At 43.4% G+C, this 23,726-nt stretch overlaps 2 protein-coding genes across 7 annotated transcripts in view; one reads left to right on the top strand and one right to left on the bottom strand.

The window, feature by feature from the left end:
• rhbdl1 (rhomboid, veinlet-like 1 (Drosophila)) overlaps positions 1-17,151 on the top strand; it is a 47,604-nt gene extending 30,453 nt beyond the window's left edge. For all 4 annotated transcript variants that reach the window (XM_069664942.1, XM_069664945.1, XM_069664944.1 and 1 more), the window contains 3 exons: positions 13,738-13,838; positions 15,902-15,962; positions 16,579-17,151. In XM_069664942.1, the coding sequence (XP_069521043.1) occupies positions 13,738-13,838; positions 15,902-15,962; positions 16,579-16,850 (434 nt within the window). In that variant the 3' untranslated portion in view covers positions 16,851-17,151. The remainder of the gene's footprint in view (positions 1-13,737; positions 13,839-15,901; positions 15,963-16,578) is intronic.
• Positions 17,152-21,552: 4,401 nt separating this feature from the next.
• LOC138593959 (uncharacterized) lies at positions 21,553-23,719 on the bottom strand. Of its 3 annotated transcripts, none has more exons than XM_069665045.1 (6): positions 23,679-23,719; positions 23,392-23,541; positions 22,739-22,832; positions 22,411-22,570; positions 22,027-22,179; positions 21,553-21,788 (listed from the first exon to the last, which is right to left on the bottom strand). In XM_069665045.1, exons 2-6 carry the CDS (start codon positions 23,514-23,516, stop codon positions 21,613-21,615), a joined length of 708 nt encoding a protein of 235 aa, XP_069521146.1. In that variant the 5' UTR covers positions 23,517-23,541; positions 23,679-23,719; the 3' UTR covers positions 21,553-21,612. The 3 variants fall into 3 exon arrangements, with proteins under 3 accessions (XP_069521146.1, XP_069521145.1, XP_069521144.1); XM_069665044.1 differs by lacking the exon at positions 23,679-23,719 and adding an exon at positions 23,644-23,668; XM_069665043.1 differs by lacking the exon at positions 23,679-23,719 and having other exon boundaries at positions 23,392-23,627.
• Positions 23,720-23,726: the final 7 nt, after the last annotated feature.

Here is a 23,726-nt window from a genome sequence, read left to right as displayed (position 1 = left end):
GAGGCAGGGCGGCGGCGGTGTCGGCTTTCTGCAGAGTCGCTTTATTGTTGGTGCTAATTTAGCCTGATGATGATTGGTCCTGCAGTCAGTCTCTAAAGCCCTTTTCACACATGCACTGAACTCCTTTTTCCTGCCAGCCTCCTGGTAAAATGTTCGCAAGAAGTCGGGGTGAGCCGATGTGTGAAGGCAGCAGGTAATAGTCAGGAACATTCACCGTGAGTGGGCGGAGTGATGATGTTTATATCTGTTCACCAGCTTCAGGGAACGCTACGCTGCTACGCTACACTGTGATTTCAGCAGCGTACTTTTTACGTCATGTCCTGCCTCATGAGACGCCTCACCACCTCCGACAGGGAAAATCTCACACTGTGTGGGAGGTCAAAGTGCAACTCTGGAAAATGTCAGGGGCAGACTGTCTTGAAATTAAAAAGGGCTTAAGTGACTGAAGGTCTCTTTTTGTCTCACACCGCTATTTCAAAGCTACTGTCACATAGCTGATGACGCTTGATGAAAGTGGACCGCACATATTTAAGCAGGGTAAATATGAGTGTTTCTCCTGCCAGTGGAACGAGGGGCTTTTGAGTGAAGCCAACAGTGACTTTTGCTGGTGTTTGGTCGAGGCACACAAGCTGCTAGTTCATCTGCTCCATGGGAATCCATAAGGCCGAGAAAAACCGATTGGGGAATCCACAAGATTAAAATCCATGAATTCAGTCGAGCAATCGAAGAAATAAGAATAATAATAAAAATGGAGCTTTACTGATGTTATAGGTCACATTCAGGGAGTCTTTGTCTGTGTGGAAAAAGAAGCACAATGCAGAAAATTGCGCTGAGATACATTCATTTTGCAGCTTAAAATATTAATCTTTTCATGTAAATAAATGTCTATTAAGTCTCTGTCTATCGCCGAATGAGGTAACACAGTGGTGATTGAGCCTATGGCCCACTGATGAAAGCCTTTGTATTTGCAGTATATAGTATTATTACAGACTGGGTGTTTGTGGTGACATTCACAGAAAATAATACCAAGCGGCGCCCAGTTAGTGACGTGTTTTCCATCACCCAGCAGTGGTTGGTCTGCCAGAGAGGGTAGGCGGAGCTAAGCGGCTGCTTTTCTGGTCTCTGCAGGTGTTGTGAGTAAACAGTAATCTACTATGGCTGAACAAACAAAGAAAAGATCGATGACTACAGATACAACTTCAACAATAAGTGAAAAAGAAAAAGAAACAAATTCGACGCTCAGATGAAGGCAAACAGTCTGAAAAGGAAGCAAGAGTTACAACCGGAGCCAACCGTGGACGTCACACACGCAACACTGTCTGCATATCTGGGAAGTGTGCTCCCGCAATTACCGTTTATCGCCATAGGTGCCGCCAAAGAGAACGAAACTGAGATCTTTGAGATTACTACTTTAACGAGGAGTGATTTTGGAGAGACAGTAGTTTGCCTCAAATCTTCATTCAAGGTCAAAATACTCTTTTCAAAAGCGTTCATTTCCCACACTCAAGCTCTTGAAGCTCAGATAAAACCTGTGAGTGCACGATGAGTTGTGGTGCTTTCTTTTGTAATTGTGTGAGTGCTTTATGAAACCTCCTTTCTACTATACAGTAACACAGCTATGTTATTAGCTTGAATCCAGCGAAACGTCCTTCACTACAACTCAACATTTAATCACACAATGGATTGTCGTGCCGTTTGAGCCTCAAGGTTATGCGATTGATCGCAGCGCTGAAATGTGTGTAAACCTCCGAACAAAGTTTGACTTTGAAGGAGACTGTTGTGCGATTGTTTGGGAAGTTTTTCTCGGAGCAAGGTTGAGTCGCACCTTCACACCGCATCAGCAGCATCAGCATCCAAACTCCGTTAATGAGGGAGAGATGGAGATAAAAAAAGACAATAAGGCAGAGAGGACGCTGAAAGAAGAGGGCCGGATAAATAACTGTCTGATGCCGGAGGGCTGCGACTCAGCCTGTGACTCTCAGACTCGGGCTCTGACTCACGTCAGCGCTGGTGTGGAAGCTTTTAACGACGCGCTGATTTGATTTGCTCGAGGTGAAAATGTGAATGTTTGTCTTTTAGGACGGTGAGAGTTTTCTTTGTGTCGCTTTCACCGGCTGAATACCAATTATTCCTTGCACGCTCTTACTTAGAAGGTCCGTAAGAGGATTACTTCACCGTGACCCTGCTACACTGTCAGCACACAAGGTCAGATATGTGTCTTCTCAGTCACCCCGCTGCACGTGGACCAACCCTGGTGTTGTGTTAAGCGCTGGAGAGTCCGGACCTGTGTTTGGGATGTCGTCCCCTGGTGCTGAGCTGAACCGAGGAAGGCAGGGTGACCTTGGTGCGCTGCAGAGGCTGCCAGCGTGATTATGGTAATTCCCAACCCCCCCATCCCACCCTAGAGTCAACTCTTCCTAGGTGACACCGAGCTCACTTCCTCTACGACTCACCCCCTGCAGCCTCGGTGATAACAACACAGAGGATGGAGAATATTTCCGTTCTGCCAAGTGCGTCCGTTTGCATCTGAGGCCAGTTATTACATTTATTTTAGTGGATACTCTGCTGTGGATTCATAACCTTGAGCACAGGAAGTGCATTCATGCTCTTTTTCTTTGGGATGTTGAAAGAATTTCAGTGTTTTCCACACAAGGTCGATTATTGTGCTTGTACGCTGAAAAGCATTCGTGAGTGATAACGGCCTCGGTCGTGACGGCACAAAAACTCCTGCTCTGGCGTAAACATCGTCAGAACCACGCGGCCGCGCTTCTAGATCCTTCCTCTTTCTGCGTCTTCGCTTATAGCCGTGCTCGTATGCTCACACACACTCGCCCTGATCAGATATGATTAGGGCCGCTCCTCCGCTGTGCTGAGCGCTCTCCTCTCAGCAGCTCCGAGGATGTGACTTGTGGAGGCTATTGATTTTCCCCGATGCCCGCCCCCCCCTGGGCTCTAGGGTAGCATAAATATGATCAAATTTCCCCCCATGTAGCAAATTTTATAACTATTAGAATAAACAGAATCAATCTCTGAGGAAACCAAGGGCACGGTGTGTTTACACTCTCAAATTGATGAATTGTTTTAGCTCCTTCAGGCCGGAGTTTGGCATCGACGGCGCTGGAATCATGTTGTTTCTTCTCCTTGTTCTTTGCACATGAAGACAAGAGCTGTCCTTTCTGTCGCGTCTTCTTGTGTGATCCGTGTTTCCCGTATTGAAGCCGTTCATCTAATGATCTTCCTTGACTGTTCTGCAGGTTTCTCTTTGAAGTTTCTGTCAGTGTAGATGCTCCTCCGCAGCTCTGACACTGCACATAAATAAAACTGTCCTCTTTTCCCGTCTCATCATCTGAGGGGTTCCTTCCCCACCCCTCCCGCGCCCGCCCGCCCGCCCACGCTCCACCCAAGCACAGGGAGATGGATGAAGATGTTAGATTGGATGAGGACTGATTGCGAGTCATGCTGCTCCACTTTAAGGGAAGCATCAGCGGCGGAGATGATATTTCTCTTATCTCTGTCTGTCTGGATGACACAGAGGAGTCCATCTCCTTCCCAGGTGGGAAATATCTTTAATAGAGCTCCCCGAGTCTGACAGCACTATTATAGTTCAAATGAGGCTTTGAAACGGACGCCACTCTATTAAATGACATTTGAAGCTATCAGCTTTTCAAATAGACGGCAAAAGTAGACAAAAGAGCTGGTGACAGATGTTCTCCCTCCGGTTGAGTCACCTTGACATTTACTTATTTTTACTTTAGCGAGCAGTATCAAATAATACACCTGCTCTATGAAGGATGAAGCAAACCCTTAAACTATCAAATACATTTAAAATAATGTTTGCAGCAAAACTACTAAACATTTACCACATCCCAGCTGTGCATTTTATCTGGTTTTGTCTATTTTATATCGGTGTAAACTGAGCGTGTTTGGGTTGGTCTGACAAAATAAGTAAAAACAGCCGATATGAGCTTACTGCAAATATTTTGGAATCGTTCTAAATGTCAGCCAATAAGTCTCTGAGTTTTTTATGGGGGGGGTTGCCTTTATTAGAAAGGACAGCTGATGACAGACAGGAAATGTGAGGAGGAGAAAGCCACAGGCCGGGAGTCGGGCCTGCGATCAGTGCGTCAAGGACTGTAGCCTCTGCACACGGGGAGCCTGCTCTACCAACTGAGCTAAACTAGTGTAACATACAAGTTTTTGTCAAATGTCCCGCCAAAGTGAGAAAACACATTTAATAGATCAATGAATGTCCATTTATGTTATGTGTTTATGTGAAAAACAACAGATATCTCAAATATCTCTATCCGCCTCAAAATGAAGAATGAAGTACTTTATTAATCCCAGAAGGGAAATTACATTTTTTCACTCTGTTTTTACAAACATGCTACACACACACACAGGCCTGAAATACACACACGCACAAACAGGACTCCGTGGACATGCACTAATGGAGAGGTGTCAGAGTGAGGGGGCTGTACACGGACATGCGTCCCGAGCGGTTGGGGGATGCGGTGCTTTGCTCAAAGGCACCTCGACGGAGCGCAGGAAAGGAACTGGCACCTCTCCAGCTACCAGCCCAAATTCCACGCTTGGTCCATACCGGGACTTGAAGCAGTTCCCAAGCCAGACTGAGCTGCTGTCTACCAAACCAGACATGTAAGCGGCCAAATGGATGAACACTTCCTCCTTTAATGATTTCAAAATAATTGTAATTTGCACCCCTGCATATAGCATCATAATCATGATAATGTGATGTATGTGTACATCATACAGATGTTACATGAATGAAAAACATAATTTGTCAATCTGTCTTGAATGAACCGGATTCAAGATGGCATCACATGACTACATCATCATCATCTGAAACTGTCTCTGTTTCTTTATCGAACACAACTTGGGATTTGTTTTTATAGTAGGCATGTAACGATACGCTCAAGTCCCGATTCGATACCAATCACGATACTGGGTTCACCGTACGACTTTCTCACTGTATGATTTTCACATTTTTATAAATAAATACTCAAAAAAAAGGTTTAGGTTATAAAGTTACTGAAAAATACAAGCATACATACATATTTTTCTCTTAATAAAAAGTGACACTTACACCTCAAGGCGGTGCTTTTTCAAACTCAAGATCTTCGCCTGCTGCCTCCTCGTCTTTACGCCTCTGATGTAAAAGACGTAATAACGTCTAACAAGAGAAGCCAAAAGCAGATAGCGCCCTCTGCTGTTTAAAAATGAGTATTTCAATTAATCTCATCGATGTGAATCATCCCTGATTTGTATCAGCATTATGTTGTATTGCGGTGTATTGTTACATCCATATTTTATAGTATGGTATAGTTCGCATGTTCTCCTGGCCAATCAAAATCCTTACCAGTAATGAAGGAGAAACTAGAACCCCAGTCGTCCTGCAGTTGTTGCAGCAGAGTATTTAAAACTGACGAACACAGAGGGGGAAAACGCAGCTCTGATTGCATGATTGCTCTCTTAGCGTGTCTTCTGTATCACCGCTCCTCATGCACTCACTCTTCCACTCTCTCCATCAGTCTCGCTCTCTTTCTTATTTGTGCTCGGTAAATAAATCTGATCAGGCGTTTCCCCCCAGTTTATTAGCGGACCGAGGCAGCCCTGTGACTGCAGGAGTGCTGACTGCAGCACATCTCTGTGCGGGGCCACAAGATTTAATGCATACGGGATAGATCTGTCTGAGGCGCGGCTGCACAAATAGAGCGGCTCCAACCTTAAAGGGCAACAATCCCACAGTATCAACGCGCAAAGGTTTCTCTTACTGATACTGTCGACTAAATATCTTACTCTTTATGAGGGTTGAAAGTTTTCAAATGGCCATCTTAACGCACTTTCATGTCCCGTAATGAAACATGACATGATATATTTGATTCGTCTTCCCTCAATACAGATCGACTCCATGAATCAAACTCAGCGCTGGGTTGCCAGGTTTGCTGTGCATCCAATACTGTCTAAATCACCTGAATAAATACATACATTGTCCTTCAATTGACCTCTAATGATTACTTTCTAGACTGACCAACCAGGAAGTGCAACTCAATGCATATTAAAGTAGTTTTCTTCCCAAATGACACCCTCTATTTCCTGACTTATACCTCTATAAACTGGACTTGTTTTCACTTTAAAGCCGCTCTAATCAATATTTTCATACACCAACGCTCCAGATGATTGTATAATGTCAAAGGGGTCGCCCGCAGTCACGAACCCACCGAGATTTTCCCCCGACTCTGCAGTTCCCCTCAGCTCTCCGGAGCTTTAAACCTCGCTTCATCTCATCGTTTGGTCAATGGGCCAGCACCATCCCTGTTTTGCTCCGCCACTCTCATCAGCTATGTTTACAGACGCAGCAGGCAGCTTTCAGCAGAAAATAAAGCTCCGATAAACCCGCTCAGCCTTACATGTCCGGCACCACATGAGAGAGAGACAAAGTTAGCGATGAAGTGGTCAATATTTGAGGCATTTAGTGACTTTAGAGCTAAATAGTTCTCTCGAGAGTGGATTAAAACCAGGCACAACTTTAAAAAAAAAAAGAAAGAGAGTAAATATTGGATTTAGTTGTAGTGGGTCGCCTGAAGCACATCTCCAAATGAATCCAAAGCTTCTCTGTGTCAGCTAGAAGGGTAAATAGTTATCTGCTTAAATGTCCCCATATCCACTTTATAAGCTGAGAGTGTCAATATTGTTTTATCCTGCTCCACCAAAAATCAATTAATGCAGGTTTCACTTTGAAAAACCTCCAGTAAACCTGCTTTTTTCTCCAAAGCATAAAGAGGGTATTATGCTGTTTCACATTTTAACACATATATATAATGTTACAATGTTGGAGGTCCAGACTAAACGCTAGTGATGTTTCAAATCTGTAGGTAAAAGTATGTTGGAGTAATCCCCAGGCTTTTCAGCTCAGTCTGCTGGCTGCTGTGAACGCCAGGTTTCACACAGTTTTTTCTACACGTCACAAACAATGACTGTATATAAAGATGGACGACGCGTCTCCATCTGCTCTCATTGTACAGAATTGAAGCCAAAACAGCCCCTGTGATAGGCGCTGCCGTCTCGCGATGGTGACATCATATGGAGCCAGAGACTGCACAGTAGAGATTGGCAAATGGCGCCGCCGAAGCCACTTCCGCTAACCAAAACACACACTTAACTTACGGAAAAAAACAGCAAGGATCCCGCATGTCAGTGTTTTTAACAGCAGAACAGCTTCTTGTGTTAGTCTGAAGCAGACGTTCGCAGGTATGGAAACTTCAGTGACTGTAGTGATTGTTTTAGTTACGTGTCCTCTCGCCGTCCCTCCTCCACTCTGCTAATCCGGAACAGATCGGCTGCAGGAGCCGGATTGGTCAACAGAGCTGTCAATCATCCTTTTTACAGCATCAAATAACGAATTAAAAATAAACTTGTTAGAAAGATGAACACTTAGACATAAATCAGCATGATAAGAACTAACTATAATAACAGAAACCATGTTTAAGAAAAATGTATTTGACGTGTGTTTTGATTTTATAGTTTGACTCATGTCCCATCTGTTAACATGGAGGTGGCGGGCTTTATGAGCTATACTGCAGCCAGTCAGCAGGGGGCGATAGAGAGGGTTTGGCTTCACTTTTAGGGAGCTGTCATGTCGTCCATCTTTTTATACAATCTAGTGTGCAGCCTCAGCAGCCTCCGGAGAGCTGGCCAATCAGAAGGGTAGGGGCGGGGTTTCTTAAAGGGACAGAGCTGAATGAGTCGTTTCTGGCAGAGAGTTTTTTTTAACTGTAAATTATGCTAAGCTACTCCACAGGTATCACAGAGTGAAATATGAAGCTTGACATAAGCATAATACGCCCCCTTTTAACCCTATGTTGCTGGTTTTAATTTAGACATTTATGGCCATTTACACATTTTTAACATCTGTTAATTTGAACAATAAAAAGCTGCATCAGCCACATTTCTCAAGGGACTCTTGATGGACTGTTAATAGTCTCAGTAATCAGGGTCAATAGCCAATAATATTTACAATCTCCAGAGAGCAGGCAGTGAAAAACATCAGGTTTGTGAGTGTTTGTGCAGAGGCATATTTTCCCAGGATTAGAGGCTTTTTCTTCTTGCTTCAGTAACTGTGCTCTGGCACAGCCTCCACTGGAGTGGCTTCAGAGAGGCGCAGCCTTAGGCACCGTCAAACCCTGGCCTTGGATCAGCTTACCATCCCTTGTCTGCACTTTATCCCAGAGAAACTGAAAATACAAAGCTGACCCATAGCTTAAGGGCAGCCTGGAGTAACAGTCATAGTGTTGCAAGTGTGGTGCGACAGAGGCTGAGCTCCCTGCGCTGCACTGGGGATTAAACTGCAGCAGAGTATAGCCTTGAGTGTGTAGTTGACGTATACTCTATTCAAAGAACATCATTTTTACTGTCTACACTGCAGAGTGCTGGTAGATGTTGCAAGCTCACAAAAAGATTTGAGTACATTGATGATGAGTTCAGGGTGGCTTCAGTAAATAATCTGTGCATAAGATGGAAAGTGTCAGCCCGGTGCAGAAATAATCGCACACCTCACGTTCCAGCTCGTGCTGAGTGCGAGAATCCTAAATCTCAAATCCCCCTAAGCAGGAGAGCCGACATGACAGGCCTGTTTAATATTCATACTGTATTTGGGAGCTCTCGTACAGAAGCAGAGCGAGCAGGAGGAGAGAGCGCTTTGTTTCCTCCCTGTGGAGCCCGTCTCTTCCTCTGAGCCGGAGGTCTCAGGTTGTCTCCTCTTCTTTATCGGCAGATGGTGATGTCACATCCCTGACAAGTGTCTCCTACAAAGAGGTTTTATATTACAGTGGATCAAGTAACAACCTGTAATGCGAAGCAAGTCGCTGGTGGTGATGAACCATCAGAGGATATCCTATCTGAGTCTGATGTTTCCTTAAGCTATAAAGAGCTAAAACTTTCTGCTTTTAACTTTGTTTTGCTTCATCTTTGGCCACAGCAGTCGGCTGCAGAAACTCCCTCCAAGCGCAGCCAAACTAATCTAGCTAAACATGCTCTGCACTTTGTGAACTTAAGGGAGCATTTAGCAGCTAAAGAGACAGATACTCCCTGGAGTTGGTGGAGACCAAAAATAGAGCTAAAAGAGAGTGAAGCTAAGTTTTATGTTTATCAGGAGACTTCAAATGTACCACCTGCCTGCTAGATGTGTGTGGGAAAGTGTTTGCTAGCTTGTTGGCTACACCAACTTTGAGGCAATGATACAGTATGTCAGATTTTTACTTGTTGCTTCATTTACCCAACCACAAATGTAGTTCTTACCTTAAACTATTCAAACACTTTTGGTCTTAATCGTTAATAGTTTTGTGAAGAATAAAATATGTATGGAAGAAGCCAATCCATATTCACTACAAAATATCAAACATGGCCGCCGGTTTAGCTCAGCGGTTAAATCGGTGGCCCGTGTACGGAGGCTACGGTCCTCATTGTGGTGGCCACGGGCTCGACTCCCACCCTCGGCCCTTTGCAGCATTTCATCCCCACTCTCTCTTCTCCTGTTTCCGACACAATCCACTCTGCTCTCACTCTTAATAAAAGCATAAAAGGCTAAAGAAATAGTTCTATTTAAGACTTGTTGTGTTATGAGTCCGTGAGGCAACATGTGGATTGATGTCCAGGTGACTGACAGTACATAGATCACATTAACTACACTGACATATTCATTTTCTTCCTTTAGGATTGTTCGGTATCCATGTAAATTGAAAAATACACTGTATAAAATGTTGATGATGATCATGATGTTTTGGCAAGGGTAGAGGTCTTTAAACTCACAGATGAGGCATGGGGTGAAATGTCACATATTGATATAAAGCGTCTTTTGAGATACGATAAGAAGATGATGCTAAGTTTTCTAAGTTTGTCCTTAAAATATATAAGGAATGATACTCTAAAATAGTTTGTGGTAAGACTAATTATTCCTTCTTCTAAGTCTTTGATCACAGTGTTTTTTATGATTGGGTACCGCGATGGTGCAAATTAAATAATAACAAACGTGTAATGTTCACACAATAAGGAAGACCTACAGTGTCCGGTTTAGCTCCCCCGGATTCGGCTCCCAACATCGGCCCTTTGCCCCGTGTCACCCCACTCTCTCTTACTGTGTTTCTAACACTATTCACTGTCCTCTCTATCAATAAAGGCATACAAGGCCAAAAAATAATGTTTAAAAAAATCAAACACCAGGTTAATCCAAACTTAGAGTGAGAGATGCTAGAGCAGCAACATCATTTCATAAAACTGAATCTGTAAGAGCAGCAAAAGATAAAAAATATCCGGATATTAACAAAAGTACAACTCTGAATGATCTGTCTGAAATCATTCTATCAATATTTCATCAATACGTCTCGCAGCCACTCCGAGCTGAAATAATAAATGAAGTGCAGAAAAGTTGTGAAGCTCCAGAAAAAGAAACTCAGACGTGGACGCTGTTGAAGTTGCTCCAATTCAATTTTTCCTTTACTTTGAAGAGATCAGAGACCACAGACTCCATGCTACACTGTGTAATTGCAATTTCGTGGAACTACTAAAAATGGGGCCACTGTGAATCTCCTCAAATCTTCAGCTGAAGCGCCAACCTTCACATGCCCCATAAATCCCGGTAAAATAGCCCATAGGTGTCTGAGCGCGGAGAGATGAATGAGTCAGGAACGCGCTCTGATTACCATCTGTCTTTCCGTGATCATCAGTGCCACCACGGGCTGACGAGGCGTTCTTTAAGATGATGTTTACTCTCCACACGCACACACACCACACACAGAATATGAATGTTACAACATGCATTATAGATCTGAGATCACAACTCCGGCAAACGCCGACTGTGATTAAAAAGGAGGCTGCTTTGTTTTATCAGCCCTCTCCGCTTCCCTTATCAGCTCATTTGCATAATTAACAGTGGCTGACGCCGTCCTCGCAACCGACTGGCTCTGTGATTTCTGCTGCTTGGGATTCTGTCCTACTTCCCGTGTCACTGCGACCCCTTTTTAGGTGGTGAATGCAGCAGCAGGTGCACGGTGCTGCATTCAGGATTACATCTTTATTACCTTTAAATACTGTTCAAAACACCTGCTGGAAATGTGCTGTTTACTCCATCACTATCTGGTATGTATTGTTACTGTGACTAATAAATCACTATGAGATATTACCTGCACAATAATGGAGGTTGCAGAACACTTAATTTTCTTACTTTAATCTTAACCAATCAAAGTCTTTTTAATACAACTCAACAAAGGCTTAAAAAGTTATAAATAACTTTGTGGCTGATTCTGCTGCAGATTGACTTTGAACATTATGTAAATTAAAACAATTAAAGGCTAAAAACACATCAACAGTAAATATAAGTTTATAAGTCAAAGAGCTAAAGCGTCATTTCAGACCAATTGTTCTGCACGGACACTTTAAAGCTGCTGTGAGGAGCTTTCGGTTTGTGTTGATTATGGCGCCCCCTGTGGACAAAGCCGTACCTCTGATCTCTTGTACATGCTTAAGTGGTGTTTTTTAACACAAAATCTCATCCTGCTTTCTTTAACCGCCACATGTATCACTGTATCATTGCGACATAATCATGATAAATTTATAGTCGGTACAGATGAGGACCATTTGCGCCAATGAAATATGCATGTTGTGTCCATTACTCACACCCACGTTAGCTTTGGACCAATAGAAACTGATGTGATTGTGACACATCAGGTCAAGCTGTCATGAATCACTCAGCTCACTCAGGTCGGAACACACCGTTCCTGTCTGTCTGTTCATTTTCTGAAAGCTTTTAAGATCAATCACTTGAAAAGTATAAATGCTGTCAAGTTGAGTCCACAAGCAGTTTGAATAAAATGAGCCTCTTTTAAAGTAAGTGGTATTAACATGATTCAAATTAAAATGTTTATCACTATGAAACAGGTCTGAAGTATTTAGGTTGATACATTTTACATTACAAATAGTTTCAATGGCATCTAAGAGTGGAAGTGTTAGTACGCATATGCTTAGTCGGTGTTATGATTATGAGGGGGTCCTTGGAAAATGTTCTCCTCTGTAAAACGTTTGATAAAGAGTAATCAGAATTAATTTCATTCTGTTTCATACCCAGCTAAAAACTCCTCACAGGAGCTTTAAACCTGAGTACACTCATGGTCAGAGGAAAAAAACATTCTCCACCAATTGAATGGAATAGAGGTTTTAATCGACGTTACTAATTCAGACGGTATGAACGGCAAATGCTCGCAAGTGTTTCTGGATTGTGATTCCCAGCAGAAGACGCTTCAAAAGCAGATTAATCTTAAGAATCAAAAAGAATATTCAAACATGTTGCTAGTCTAATCTCAGAAGCTATTTATAGAAGCTAATATAGTAAGCTACTGGCCATTTACTGCATGTGGAAAAGACTGTAATTTAGCCACAAGGCATGTTAGGTATCAAGTAGATTCATTGCTACACAGTATGCAGTATGTTCTAATTGTCAGAGCGTACTGTTGCACAGTGTTTGGTACTAACAAGAAAGGAAACGTAGATATGATGTGAGCTCAGGTCAGAATCAGAAATACTTGATTTACCCCCGGATACTGTTGCTATGATACCGAGAGAAGCATTAAGAATATAGGAAATACAAATAGAAGAAAGAAATATGACAACTTTTTAATGTAACTGCCAATAAAACTTCATAAATAGGCGGCAAAATGTTTCTCTCATTTGTGTGACACGCTGAAGGTTAAAACCCCTTTTACAGCGTTAGTCCACCCACGCAGGTGTTTCCACTTCACCTGATTAGACCTCTTCTCCGGGCCGAGGGGGCGGGTACAGACAGCTTGATTGACAGCTGCCTCAGAATCCCGTTTGAGTCGTTGCACCTGTCACTAATTACTTATGATTAGCCTGTTAAGTTTGGTGACATCATGTAATTTGATACAAAACTTCAGCCTGCCTATAGGTGTTATTAGCCTGAGTGGAGACACCTGTGTGCGGGGCCTGGAAGCACCCACACCAAACATTAGCATAAAATAATGATTAAAAGATGATTAATATTCCCTGCAATACTGTTTAGAAAGTTTTTACAGGCATGTTTTCTGCTAAGATAATGTGACTTTTCAATAGAGTGCCTTATTAAGTGACACAACCACCTCTGTATCACAAGTAATATTATAACTGACTTCTTTTTAAACATCACATTTGGCTTCTGTCAGTATAATAATAACAATAACTTTTAACTGCAGCATCCTGAACGAAAACCAACGACAAAATATTCCTTTCACTTCTTTACCGTTTTGATATTTTGATATAATAAGTCATGTGTAACTTAAGCAGGTGGTTTACATACAAGAAAAGCTTGTGCACAACACAGAACCTGTGTGTGTGTGTGTGTGTGTGTGTGTGTGTGTGTGTGTGTGTGTGTGTGTGTGTGTGTGTGTGTGTGTGTGTGTGTGTGTGTGTGTGTGTCATGTAATGTAGATGTATGATTAAAGGTCATGTGAAGGTCAGCTGATGTAGCAGAGCTCCCGTGAACTGAGGGGAGATATTTAAAAAGCGCTCAGAGGAAGGTGACTTGTTCAGCTGCGTGATGACTAATCTGACTTTCCCTTTGTTTCCCCCCCTGTGCTCCAAAATGCTGTCCATCTCTCTCTCCACACACACACACACACACACACACACACACACACACACTCTTCTCCCCTCTCTCTCTCTCTCTCTCTGCAGGCTCGCTGACAGTGTCCATCACCGACATGCGCGCTCCAGTGGTGGGGGGCTCCGGGGGGGTCTACGCTCTGTGCTCGGCTCATCTGGCCAACGTCGTCATGGTAACCATCATCATCATCATCATCGCCTCCATTGTTACGTGTGGGTTTTCAATAGAGGAGAAATGTCAGAGCGGTCCGCATGGTGTGAGACAGAGACACCTCGCTCTTCTACCAGCATCCTCTGCTTCCTGTTTACTCCGTGTTAAAAAACATTTTTAAAGACATGTTAGTACGAGGTTTCCTCTGCTACTTTAGGATCACATCAGTGTGATAAAATGTTATTGCCGAGCAGTTTTTGGAAACGTGCCACTGAATTTTCCATACAACCTCTTCCTACAGTATCTTATTCAGCTAAGTCACAACATTAATTCACTTTTCTTAAAGGGCCAGTTCACCGATTTTCGACCTCAGCCCTATCAAGCTATTATAAGGGAGCTAATGCCATTATGGTAGGAAAAAAATGCAACAATGCTATCCGCTTTTCCAATGGGCCCTGGAAAACCTCCGCCAGGGAGCTCGCTAAGCTACACTTCCTCTATCTAGGACGCCCGCCTCCGATGTCATGTCTCGTTCAAAATCGTCAGGTTTGAAAGGTAGACTGCAGACCTGAAGATTTTTTAAAAGATCCACCGGTATATTCTCGTCGTATTTTGGATTCTGTACCGCTCTGACCCTTGACTGGAAAACGGTAGTATTTCACTCCAGCGTCTCTCGCTGGGCCGTTCCTTTCAGAGGAAGGGGCGCAATGCATGCTGGGTGTTGTAGGAATGTAGAATGGGCGAAACCATGAGCTGTTTGTACGACTTTCTCCACTGCTATGGCGCCAATTTTAAATATTATTGCTTCTATCGATTACAGAGAACACCAGCTTTGACTGACGGTGGCTTTTTCCACGGGCGAACGGCTCCTTTAAGTTAACTGGCTTCTATTAATAGACACTTCTATAAAACGAATATTAAGAACACTGTTTCATTCCCCTCCGCTCTCGAGGCGGTGTTGCATCTGACAAATTACTTTAACTAATGCCGCCGCTCACCGTGGGCAGCGGAGACACTAGCAGGGATAGAAATCAAAGTGCGGTGACAGGCCGAGAGCAGAGACTCTGCAACTGTAACCGCGTGCTGCGAGCGGCTAACAGACAGTATGTTTGGGCCGGTTGCCGTTGATGGCCGTTTGTTGTCGGGAAATCCTTCGAGGGGACGTCTTAGTTCTGCTCTGATTAATGTTTTTCTTATTTGGAAGTCCGCTCTCGAACCAGTACGCTCCCCGGCCATCTGCCATCGAGCATCATTGTCTGTGTTTGCTCAACAGACATTTTCAAGATGAGTGAAGTTGGATGTGACTCCCTGGAAGTCTTGCAGCTCCGGATAAACTGTCAGAAGCAGTGTAGAGCACAAATCCAACATGTTTGACTTTAAACTTTAGTCTTATATTGTCCTTTTATACTCATCTCACAAACAAAAACGGCTCACTGTGGCATCTCCCTCAGTTGAGAGCGGCACCTCCTCCTCCTGTCGTCTGTGTCGACCTCTCTCCTCCGCGATATTAATCATTAATGTAGAAATATTGTGGCATTACAAGCTCCGCCACTCCTCCCTGTACATTTTTAGACATATAGTCGCTGCAGGATTTATTTATACTCTCCTGTGCCTTTAATTTTTCATGGCCGTCACTGTTTCTCTTGAGTAAAGAGGAGAAACGCTCCATGGGTCTTATTCCCACAGCCAAGATTTAGCAGGGACCTGATTGGTACCATTTTTCATCCAGGGGAGTAAATATGTTACCCCGAGTCAGGATGCAGTTGTTCTTTTTCCCCCTGGAGAATCAAAATGGCTATTTATTGGCCCATTCTCCCCGTCTGTCAAATTACCTTCGCCCTAATTAATAGAGTGCCACTGGGTTGGAACCATAAAGTGGAGAGCAGCCAGGTGTTTAATCGCGTCTGTGCAGTAGCGTAAGTGCTGCCTCCGCTCTCATATGGATATGGATTGTCTTTCTGTCAGATCTAAATATGTCAAAGGATAGAAACCGAGGCGTTCCCTCCCCACACTGTTATGATATGCCTATATAAAGGTTGTAAGAGTCGTGATTGTTTGTGCTGACCACACACTTTTGTGTTGCAGAACTGGGCCGGGATGCGATGTCCGTACAAGCTGCTCCGCATGATCCTGGCGCTCGTGTGCAGTAAGTTCTCCAGATTGCCTCTCCAGGCCCTGCACTGCTGCTCTACATGAATTTATAGTAACATCATTGAATATGCAGTGTTTCATTTGAAGCATATTTAATTTCCTCACACCTGCTCACAGAGTGTTTTATCATCTGGTTTAAAAACCTCTTCAAACTGAGCAACAGACACAAGCCATCCTTGTTTAATAGCTCATGGTGAGAGGCTCTGTGATTGGACGTGTTGCTTTGTTTTCATAGCGTTTGAGTCATACTACTTGTCCTTTTTCTCCACACGAGGGCCGATACACTGCCACTTTCATTAGTGAGCAATATGTTCGCTCCATCTGTCCCGAGCCTGACGCCCCCGAACTGAGAGCGGCGAGTCTCTGCTGGAATCTGATATCTCTCCTCGGTGTTTCACAAACACTGGATGCCGCATTTCAAAATAAAACGTGTAGGAAACTGTGAAGACTGAATTAACATTTGCTCTATAAGCACTGTGGAGTATTTAGTCAGCTACGGCAACAACAGCAGCAGGGAAAATACAACATTTGAAAGCATATTTAGGAGTAAAGATCCATTAAAATGAAGTTGACTTTTCCCCCCTCTCTCGCCTCTCCTCTCTCCTCCACAGTGAGCTCGGAGGTGGGTCGTGCAGTCTGGCTCCGCTTCTCCCCGCCGCTGCCCTCCTCGGGGCCCCAGCCCAGCTTCATGGCCCACCTGTCGGGAGCCGTGGTCGGCATCAGCATGGGGCTGCTGATCCTGCGCAGCTACGAGGAGAGCCTGCAGAAACAGTGCTCCTGGTGGGTCATCGTCTTCTCCTTCATCACCTTCCTCCTCTTCGCCATCTTCTGGAACATCTTTGCGTACGAGCTCCTGGGGGTGCAGATACCTCCTCCTCCCTGATGAAGGCCCCCCCCTTCCTCCTCCTCCCCTCCAGGTCCTCCTCCACATACACACTGACTCCAACCCCAAACAAACCGTAGTTAGCTTTCCCATTTCCTCTCGAGTTCGACCCAAACGAAAAGTAAAATCGACCAAGAATCCTTTTTTACAGATACTTTGCAAATCAAAGAAATATGTCTCTTTTATTAAAGAGGGATTACCGTAGCAACAAGTACAGGTGAACGTTCCTCAGATCCACTTTGAGGAGCATTATATCTTTTTATACATATATTGAAATCTCATCTACATTACCAGCACTAACCTTTCAGTCAGCATTTAGCCGTCGTGCTCTTTCTTTCAGAGGCTTTTTGTAAGTCTGTCGCATCAGTCGCGTCTTTGAATGCATCTTTCATACACGTAAAGAAGGAGTGTGTGACACGTGCCTCTGCTGTGAGTTAAAGGGAGGGTGGTCTGTGGCGGGGACAGTGCTGGTGATGAGCTGCAGCGATGCCCCTTAAACTAACAGGGTTTTACAGTTTGACTTAAAGGCACTTAGGCAGAGTAGACGCCTGAATCGAGGAGCTGCAGGAGAAGGATTTCAGCAAGAGCATGTTTATTTTTTAAAGGCAGCAATAAAAAAAAAACACACACAGAGGCACTGACGCTTTTCGCAGGATTGCCGGCACACTAATTGAAAAGCAAAAAAAAAACAGCTAACAGAATGTTTTTCTTCAAATTGAGCTGCTTAATAGACGATAAGACATCAGTCAAAATTATTTTCCACTCAGTGCAAATGGAACAGGAAAGCGTTTCCCCCGAGCAGCTGCAGGGAGAAAGTTTTAAAGGAAGTTTTCCGGCCGTTTTTTCTGTGGATTCTGTCCTCATCATCTTAACGTTAGAGGCATCTCTGTCATCTTTCAAAAAGAAGACGTCATCAGTTTTATTATTTCTGTGACGTTAAACCTACACTGTGGATACAGAAACATAAAACATGGACAAGATGGGAAACGAATGCGACCGTGCGACAGGAGAGGGGGAAAAAAAGTAACAGCTGACGTTTCCTGGACGGTCATCCCTCAAGCGAGTGAACTCCTCCTGTTGCCGTGTCAACCAACACAACTTGCTAGGCGCACCGTTGTAAATTATGCCATGTCATGCTCTGTGGCTCTCAGCGAGACAAGGACACACACACACGTACACACACATACAGGCACACGCACTTCTCCTCTTTGTCTTTGAGAGCTGGGGTCAACAAACTAAAGAGAGGAACTCAACACACACACTCACACACACACACTGGCCTCTGCCTGTTCTCGCTCTGACAGACTGAACTGGGGAGGACGCGGATGTGTCATCACTTGACCTCTGACCTTCGTGTCCCAGAGGGCATTGGGGTCTCTCTGTCGGGCCCGGTCTATACCTCAGTTTCTCATTCTTAGGGACTGTATACTTTTGTAAAGGAATGTACCTATAAAGAAAAAAAGAAGAGTGTTATTAAGTTGTCCCCGTTTTTCATTTGATAGTGGATGTGTATATTGTACGTTCATAACCGAGAGTATATTTATTTGTATTTTTTTTCCTCCCTGAAGAGGAAGAGAGAAACGTTTCAAATGGTGCAACATTAATGCTTTGATTGTTGTTCTCCTGAAAACTCCCGTCCGGCTTTGATCCTCCGAGAAACAGTCTGTGAGGCAGAAACACAACCACCGACGACTCTTGAAGCTACTTGATTTTATAAATCTTTAGTGCTTTACAGAATAAGCCATAGAAAGAACTAAAACGAGAGGGCAGAAGCAGAGAAAGAAAGGTGTCTGTTGGCTGGCAGGGAAACTTTCTGTTACGCGTGTGATCAAACACGAGTGAATATTCAACATGCGAGGATAAAGAAGACACGTAGAAGCCTGTGAAGCTCTGGACTGTTGCAGATATTTCCACTTCTTCACCAACTTATTTATAATCAATGCTTTAATTTTTTTTTTTTTTTGTGCGAGCGCCCACATCAAAAAGTCCCCTGCAGTGCGAACACGCCTCGCCCAACTTCTTCTGCACATAACAAATTACGGACACGGATCCCGTCCGACATCATAACCTCCAGAGCGATTCAAGTTTTTTTTTTGCAAAGCCGACGCGAGGATAGCAATTACATTTACTCATGCTATGTTCCATTTTTCAGACTTTCAATCAATAATTCATCCGAATGTCCGCTGGCTGCCTGGGGGGAAATTTTTTTTTATGTATTTGCCAATTTGGATAGTTGGTCATAAATACAGTCCTCTGCGTTTTCCTCCTCGTGAAACTGTCAGAAGTAACAGAAGACACGAGGTAAAAATGAGGGAATCTGTATGAAATAGCCGGAATAAGCCATTTCCAGATGCATTAAAAGAGAAAAGATCAGCCAATATGTGGAAGTAATGGATCCTTGATAGAAACTCTTGTGTGTACTAGGAAATATTATTGCTTGGGATAGCAAAGATACATTAATGAATAATGCATACATACCCTGTTAGCCTATAATGGAGATAAAGAGGAAGCCTGAGAGGAGGTTAATGTGCCTCTTTAACTTAAGATTCATAGGAACCCAGACGGGTTGTAAAAAGGGCTAGAAAATGGCTGTTTTTGTAGAACACTAACTGTGAATATGACCCCTCTTGAAAGAACGTGCAGGACTAATAATGAAGGCTTGTGGATTCTTGTTGCCCCTAAAACTTGAAAGATACTCAACTGAGTTTCCTCATGCAAAGTGTTCAATGTAGATATTTATACTCCGAACAACCAAGTAGTTTCAAGGAAAGTTTTCAGGTTTATTTTCTGTACGCCAAATCTCCTCCTGGCTCCGAGCCTCCGCCAACAGCAGCAGCACCAAAACACCTCCTAAAAACAGTCCTCACCTCTGCACTCAGACAGCTCAAGGAGAGGAGCAGCCTGACTCGCGTCCTCTGTCTGACGACATGTGACAGTGTTTGTGAAGGAGAGAAGACAGAAACAAAAGAGCTGGCACTCTTCACAAAAAAACCCTCAGCAGGCCTGTAAAGCAGCGCGCGGCCAGGCTTTTCCATCCTGCCGGGCTCATGTCACAACACCCCAGTGTCAGGATGATGCATGTCTGTGTCGAGGATACATCAGAGCCCAGAGCCACGCAGGATATCTTCCTTTAATAAGAGGAACTGACAGGCTGGATGATGTTAATTTAATTGCCGTCTTTGAGTGACACATTTCCTCAACAGTGTAAGAAAGGCAGGGTTAGAGACGGTGAAGGTTAGTGTTTGAGTCTCCCTCATACTTGAGCCCTTGTTGATGTGAAGGCGCCCAAAATACTTCTTATGTCTGTGCCCGAAAATGCAGCCTACTTGACATTTCTCTGATGCTGTTTTTTATTTCCTGTTCTTGTTTGTTTTTTTTTTCTCTTACATGTTGTGCCATATTCTCTACTGCCATAAAAATTTGCTTTTCTTTAACCTCCCTATGCCAATCCATTTCGCTGTTAAGCCCAATGCCTTGTGATATATAAGCCCCAGACTGAGCACCGTGCAGAGACGCTGCTTTGCTTTTAGCTCCACGATCATGCACACATCAAGAAGAGGAAAAACAGCAGTGCAAACAACTGAAGTTAATACATCCAGTAGCTGCTGCTGCTTGCCAACAAGCCAGCGAGGTTGCCTGTTTTTTTAAGTGTTCATTGCGACTCTGCAGGAGTGTGCAGTTAATTCAGGCTACTGAAGCTCCACAGATGGAACAGTTCTTGAATGCTAACGGGTGCATCGATTTACACTAAAATGCTGGTGTTGTACAGCCCCAAAAGTGATTAGTTCTCCCTAATTATCCTGGATTTTGCTACATCAAATGTGTAAAACAGGGTCCGATTTTAGATTGGTGTGAATTAGTCGGTAAATTTGAGCAAAATTAACTGAGATTCTGTGAATCCCGAAAGCTTCAAAGTTCAAGTTCAAAAATTTATCCAGCTATCTATGAAGCTAAAAGTCTACAGTGTTTAAAAGAAGATATCCACTGGTTATAAAGTGGATTAGTGAACATACAGGTTTGCCTACCTTAGCTGGAAACAAGCAGTAAAGAGTTTGTGACAGTTGTCTGGTTTCTCTGATGAAGACGGTTCACTCTCCGGTTTAAAAACAGCAAGTCTCGGATCGGTTCTTTTCATGTTCACAAACACTGCCTGAGCCACTCAAGGTCATGCAAATATCACGCACACGTCATTTCCCTCTGACGCTTTAGAATAAAATAATAAACCTGTGCTGCTGTGGTAGTTTTTTCCTGAGCTGCTTACTCGTATCGATTAAATGGTGCCAAGCTTACGAGGTTCAATCTCTCCGACCAGACAAGAGGTTGGACCGACACAGCGTTTACAAAAAGAAAAAGCAGAAGAAGCTATTTTTCTCTCGGTCGTGAGGAAACTAAAGGAAAACTAAATTTACATATGGATAATTTATATCAAAGTCCTCATTAATTATTTCACAATCTATTGTACTTTTTAAATGTTCTGAACGGAACCATTTTATATTGTATATATATGAATATATTTTGTTTTATTTTGTACTGTTCATTGTACTTTGCTTTGATTTAGAAACAATATAAATAAAGAACAATACTGTGGCAACATACTACGGCTGTTGTGAGTGCTTAACACAACATCATTATCCTTATTGAGCTGCAATGATTGATGTATTGAAAGTATTTTCAAGCAGAAATGGCAAAAACATCGTTTGATATAAAGGTTTATTATATAAGAAAAATTAGAAAAAAAAGTTTAATGCAAAATTAAATCTGTTTATCTTGTTTTGAGCTTCTTTGCTGGTCTCTGGTCAGCGTCCGAGCACTTCTCCGCCACACTGCTGGCCTTCACATCAACATCCTTCAGAAGTGGGAGCTGCTGCTGCTCGGCTACGGTCATCGCCCACAAACACAACTCCACCCTGTGGGGCGTCCAGTCCTGCAGGGGATCCACTGAGGATGAGAGGGCCAATCAGTCAGATTAGACTTACTGTGGCTTTTTGACACAATTTTTTTTAAACAAGAAATCTTCCACTTCTTAAGGGCAGGATAGAAAAAATGAAGGTAGAAACAAGCTAAACATGCTGCTTCTGCAGGTAGTTTTGGCCCTGGAGACAACAAACAATCCTGTCCCGTATGATCTGAATACTCGTCACGATATATAACATTTGTGTCCCTGTTATTATCTCACCTTTGTTCAGTTTTTCAGTCCGCTCCACCATTCTGCCCAGGTACAGAGCGTAGTGCTTAGCGGTGTACTGGATGGGCCTCAGTCCTGGCACACTCTCCATGGCTTCATCAGACATGAACGCAGTCTGCTCTGGAGCTCCTGCCGCCAACACAGCTGGAACAAAAAAGACAGTCGGCACCAAGCCAAGCTAAAAGCAAGTATGGAGTGAATACAAACTATTCTAACAGAGAGCAGGGCGTCCATAAGTTTAAGGACCCACTCTGTTCACTTACTGTGAAGGCAATCACATTGTGCTTTAAGAGGATCACAGAGATATTTTCACAGAATGACTCTAAAGCTTTAATCTATTTGCTGAAAGAAGCAGACCAGAGACGCTGTGATTACCTGAAGCGGTGGCCGGGCCGACTCCTTTCAGGGAGCTGAGCTCTGCGATCGCCGCCTGCACGTCAGGCAGGAGGCTGAAGGCCTTTCTGGAACATTTCTCCACAGTGTCCTCGCTGTTAGAAGCCGCCAGCTGCTGCAGCCGCGGCCTGAACTTCCCTCTCTGCAGACGAGACGCAAACAGAGGCACTCAAGGACACAGCTGGTGCCTCTTCATACTTATACTGTATGATAGAGGGAGTGTTTACTGGAGTAGTGTGACAACATGTTCTGTGTGGGTGCATTCAAGTTTCTCTGTGTTATTATGATCTTGTGTCTAGACGCTACTTACAGTGAGCTTCCACTCCATCAGCTTCACCAGCTCTGAATGAGTGACATGTTTGTCAGGTCGACTTGAAATGAGTGTCGGCAGCTCCTCTTGATACCTGACAAACCAAATAACCACAGGTTAGGACCAGTTACATAAAATATTATACGTACTATACATATTTTATGACTTAACACCATTCCTTTGATTATTCATGTATTGATGTATTTACAGTATTATGCAACAAACACTAGGTCCACTTACACACTTTATTCCACATCTTTAAACTTGAATCATATGGCTTTCATCAACACTTAAAGATGCTTAGATGTCACGGTGATGTTGTAAGCAAACATGTACAAGGAGTACTAAAAAAGTGCCGTTCTTAAATCATACATCAAAATCAATTTCCATGACAATTCAGCATATTTTGCACTGGCATAGAGTTTAAAGCTCTGAAATAAAACAAATAAATGGACCTTGAGTTTGGACTTTTGCAATTGCGAATTGAAGAATTAACTTTGATGCTTAAATAAAAACCTTTTGCATGACTCAAAGAAGAATCTATTCTATAAAACACCGGAAGGCAGCAAATTGAACGGTTTTACAATGTGTGAAGTTACTGGTATCTTACATCATCTCTCTAATATCCAACGAAACTGTGTGAAAAGATTTACCACTTGTCAAGGCTCAGCAGCTTTCCGGGTTTCTTGCCTTTGGTCTTCGCCTCAACTACATCCCAGTACTTCTCATAAACACTCCTCCATGAGGCTGGGTCCTCACAGGCAAACAGAGTACACATGGCAACAGAGAGTTCACACCATCACCTGCAAACACAAGCAAACATAATCTGACAGCTGTCTGTTTGTAAAGGTTAGGAAGACAGCACTATGGCATTAAAGATATATAAACTTCACAGCGGAAACTACCTCACTTTAGTGCAACAAATGCCGCGTTAACTCACCTAAACCGAAACAAATTCTCTAAGTGGCCGATAATCTCTAATAAACTC

This window comes from Semicossyphus pulcher, unplaced genomic scaffold (genome assembly GCF_022749685.1).
Source record: "Semicossyphus pulcher isolate SPU_LCO1_2020_fin unplaced genomic scaffold, fSemPul1.0.p SCAF_16, whole genome shotgun sequence".
Lineage (NCBI taxonomy): Eukaryota > Metazoa > Chordata > Actinopteri > Labriformes > Labridae > Semicossyphus > Semicossyphus pulcher.
The sequence above is the reverse complement of the archived record's forward strand: the minus strand, read 5'-3'. Positions and strand labels throughout refer to the sequence as shown.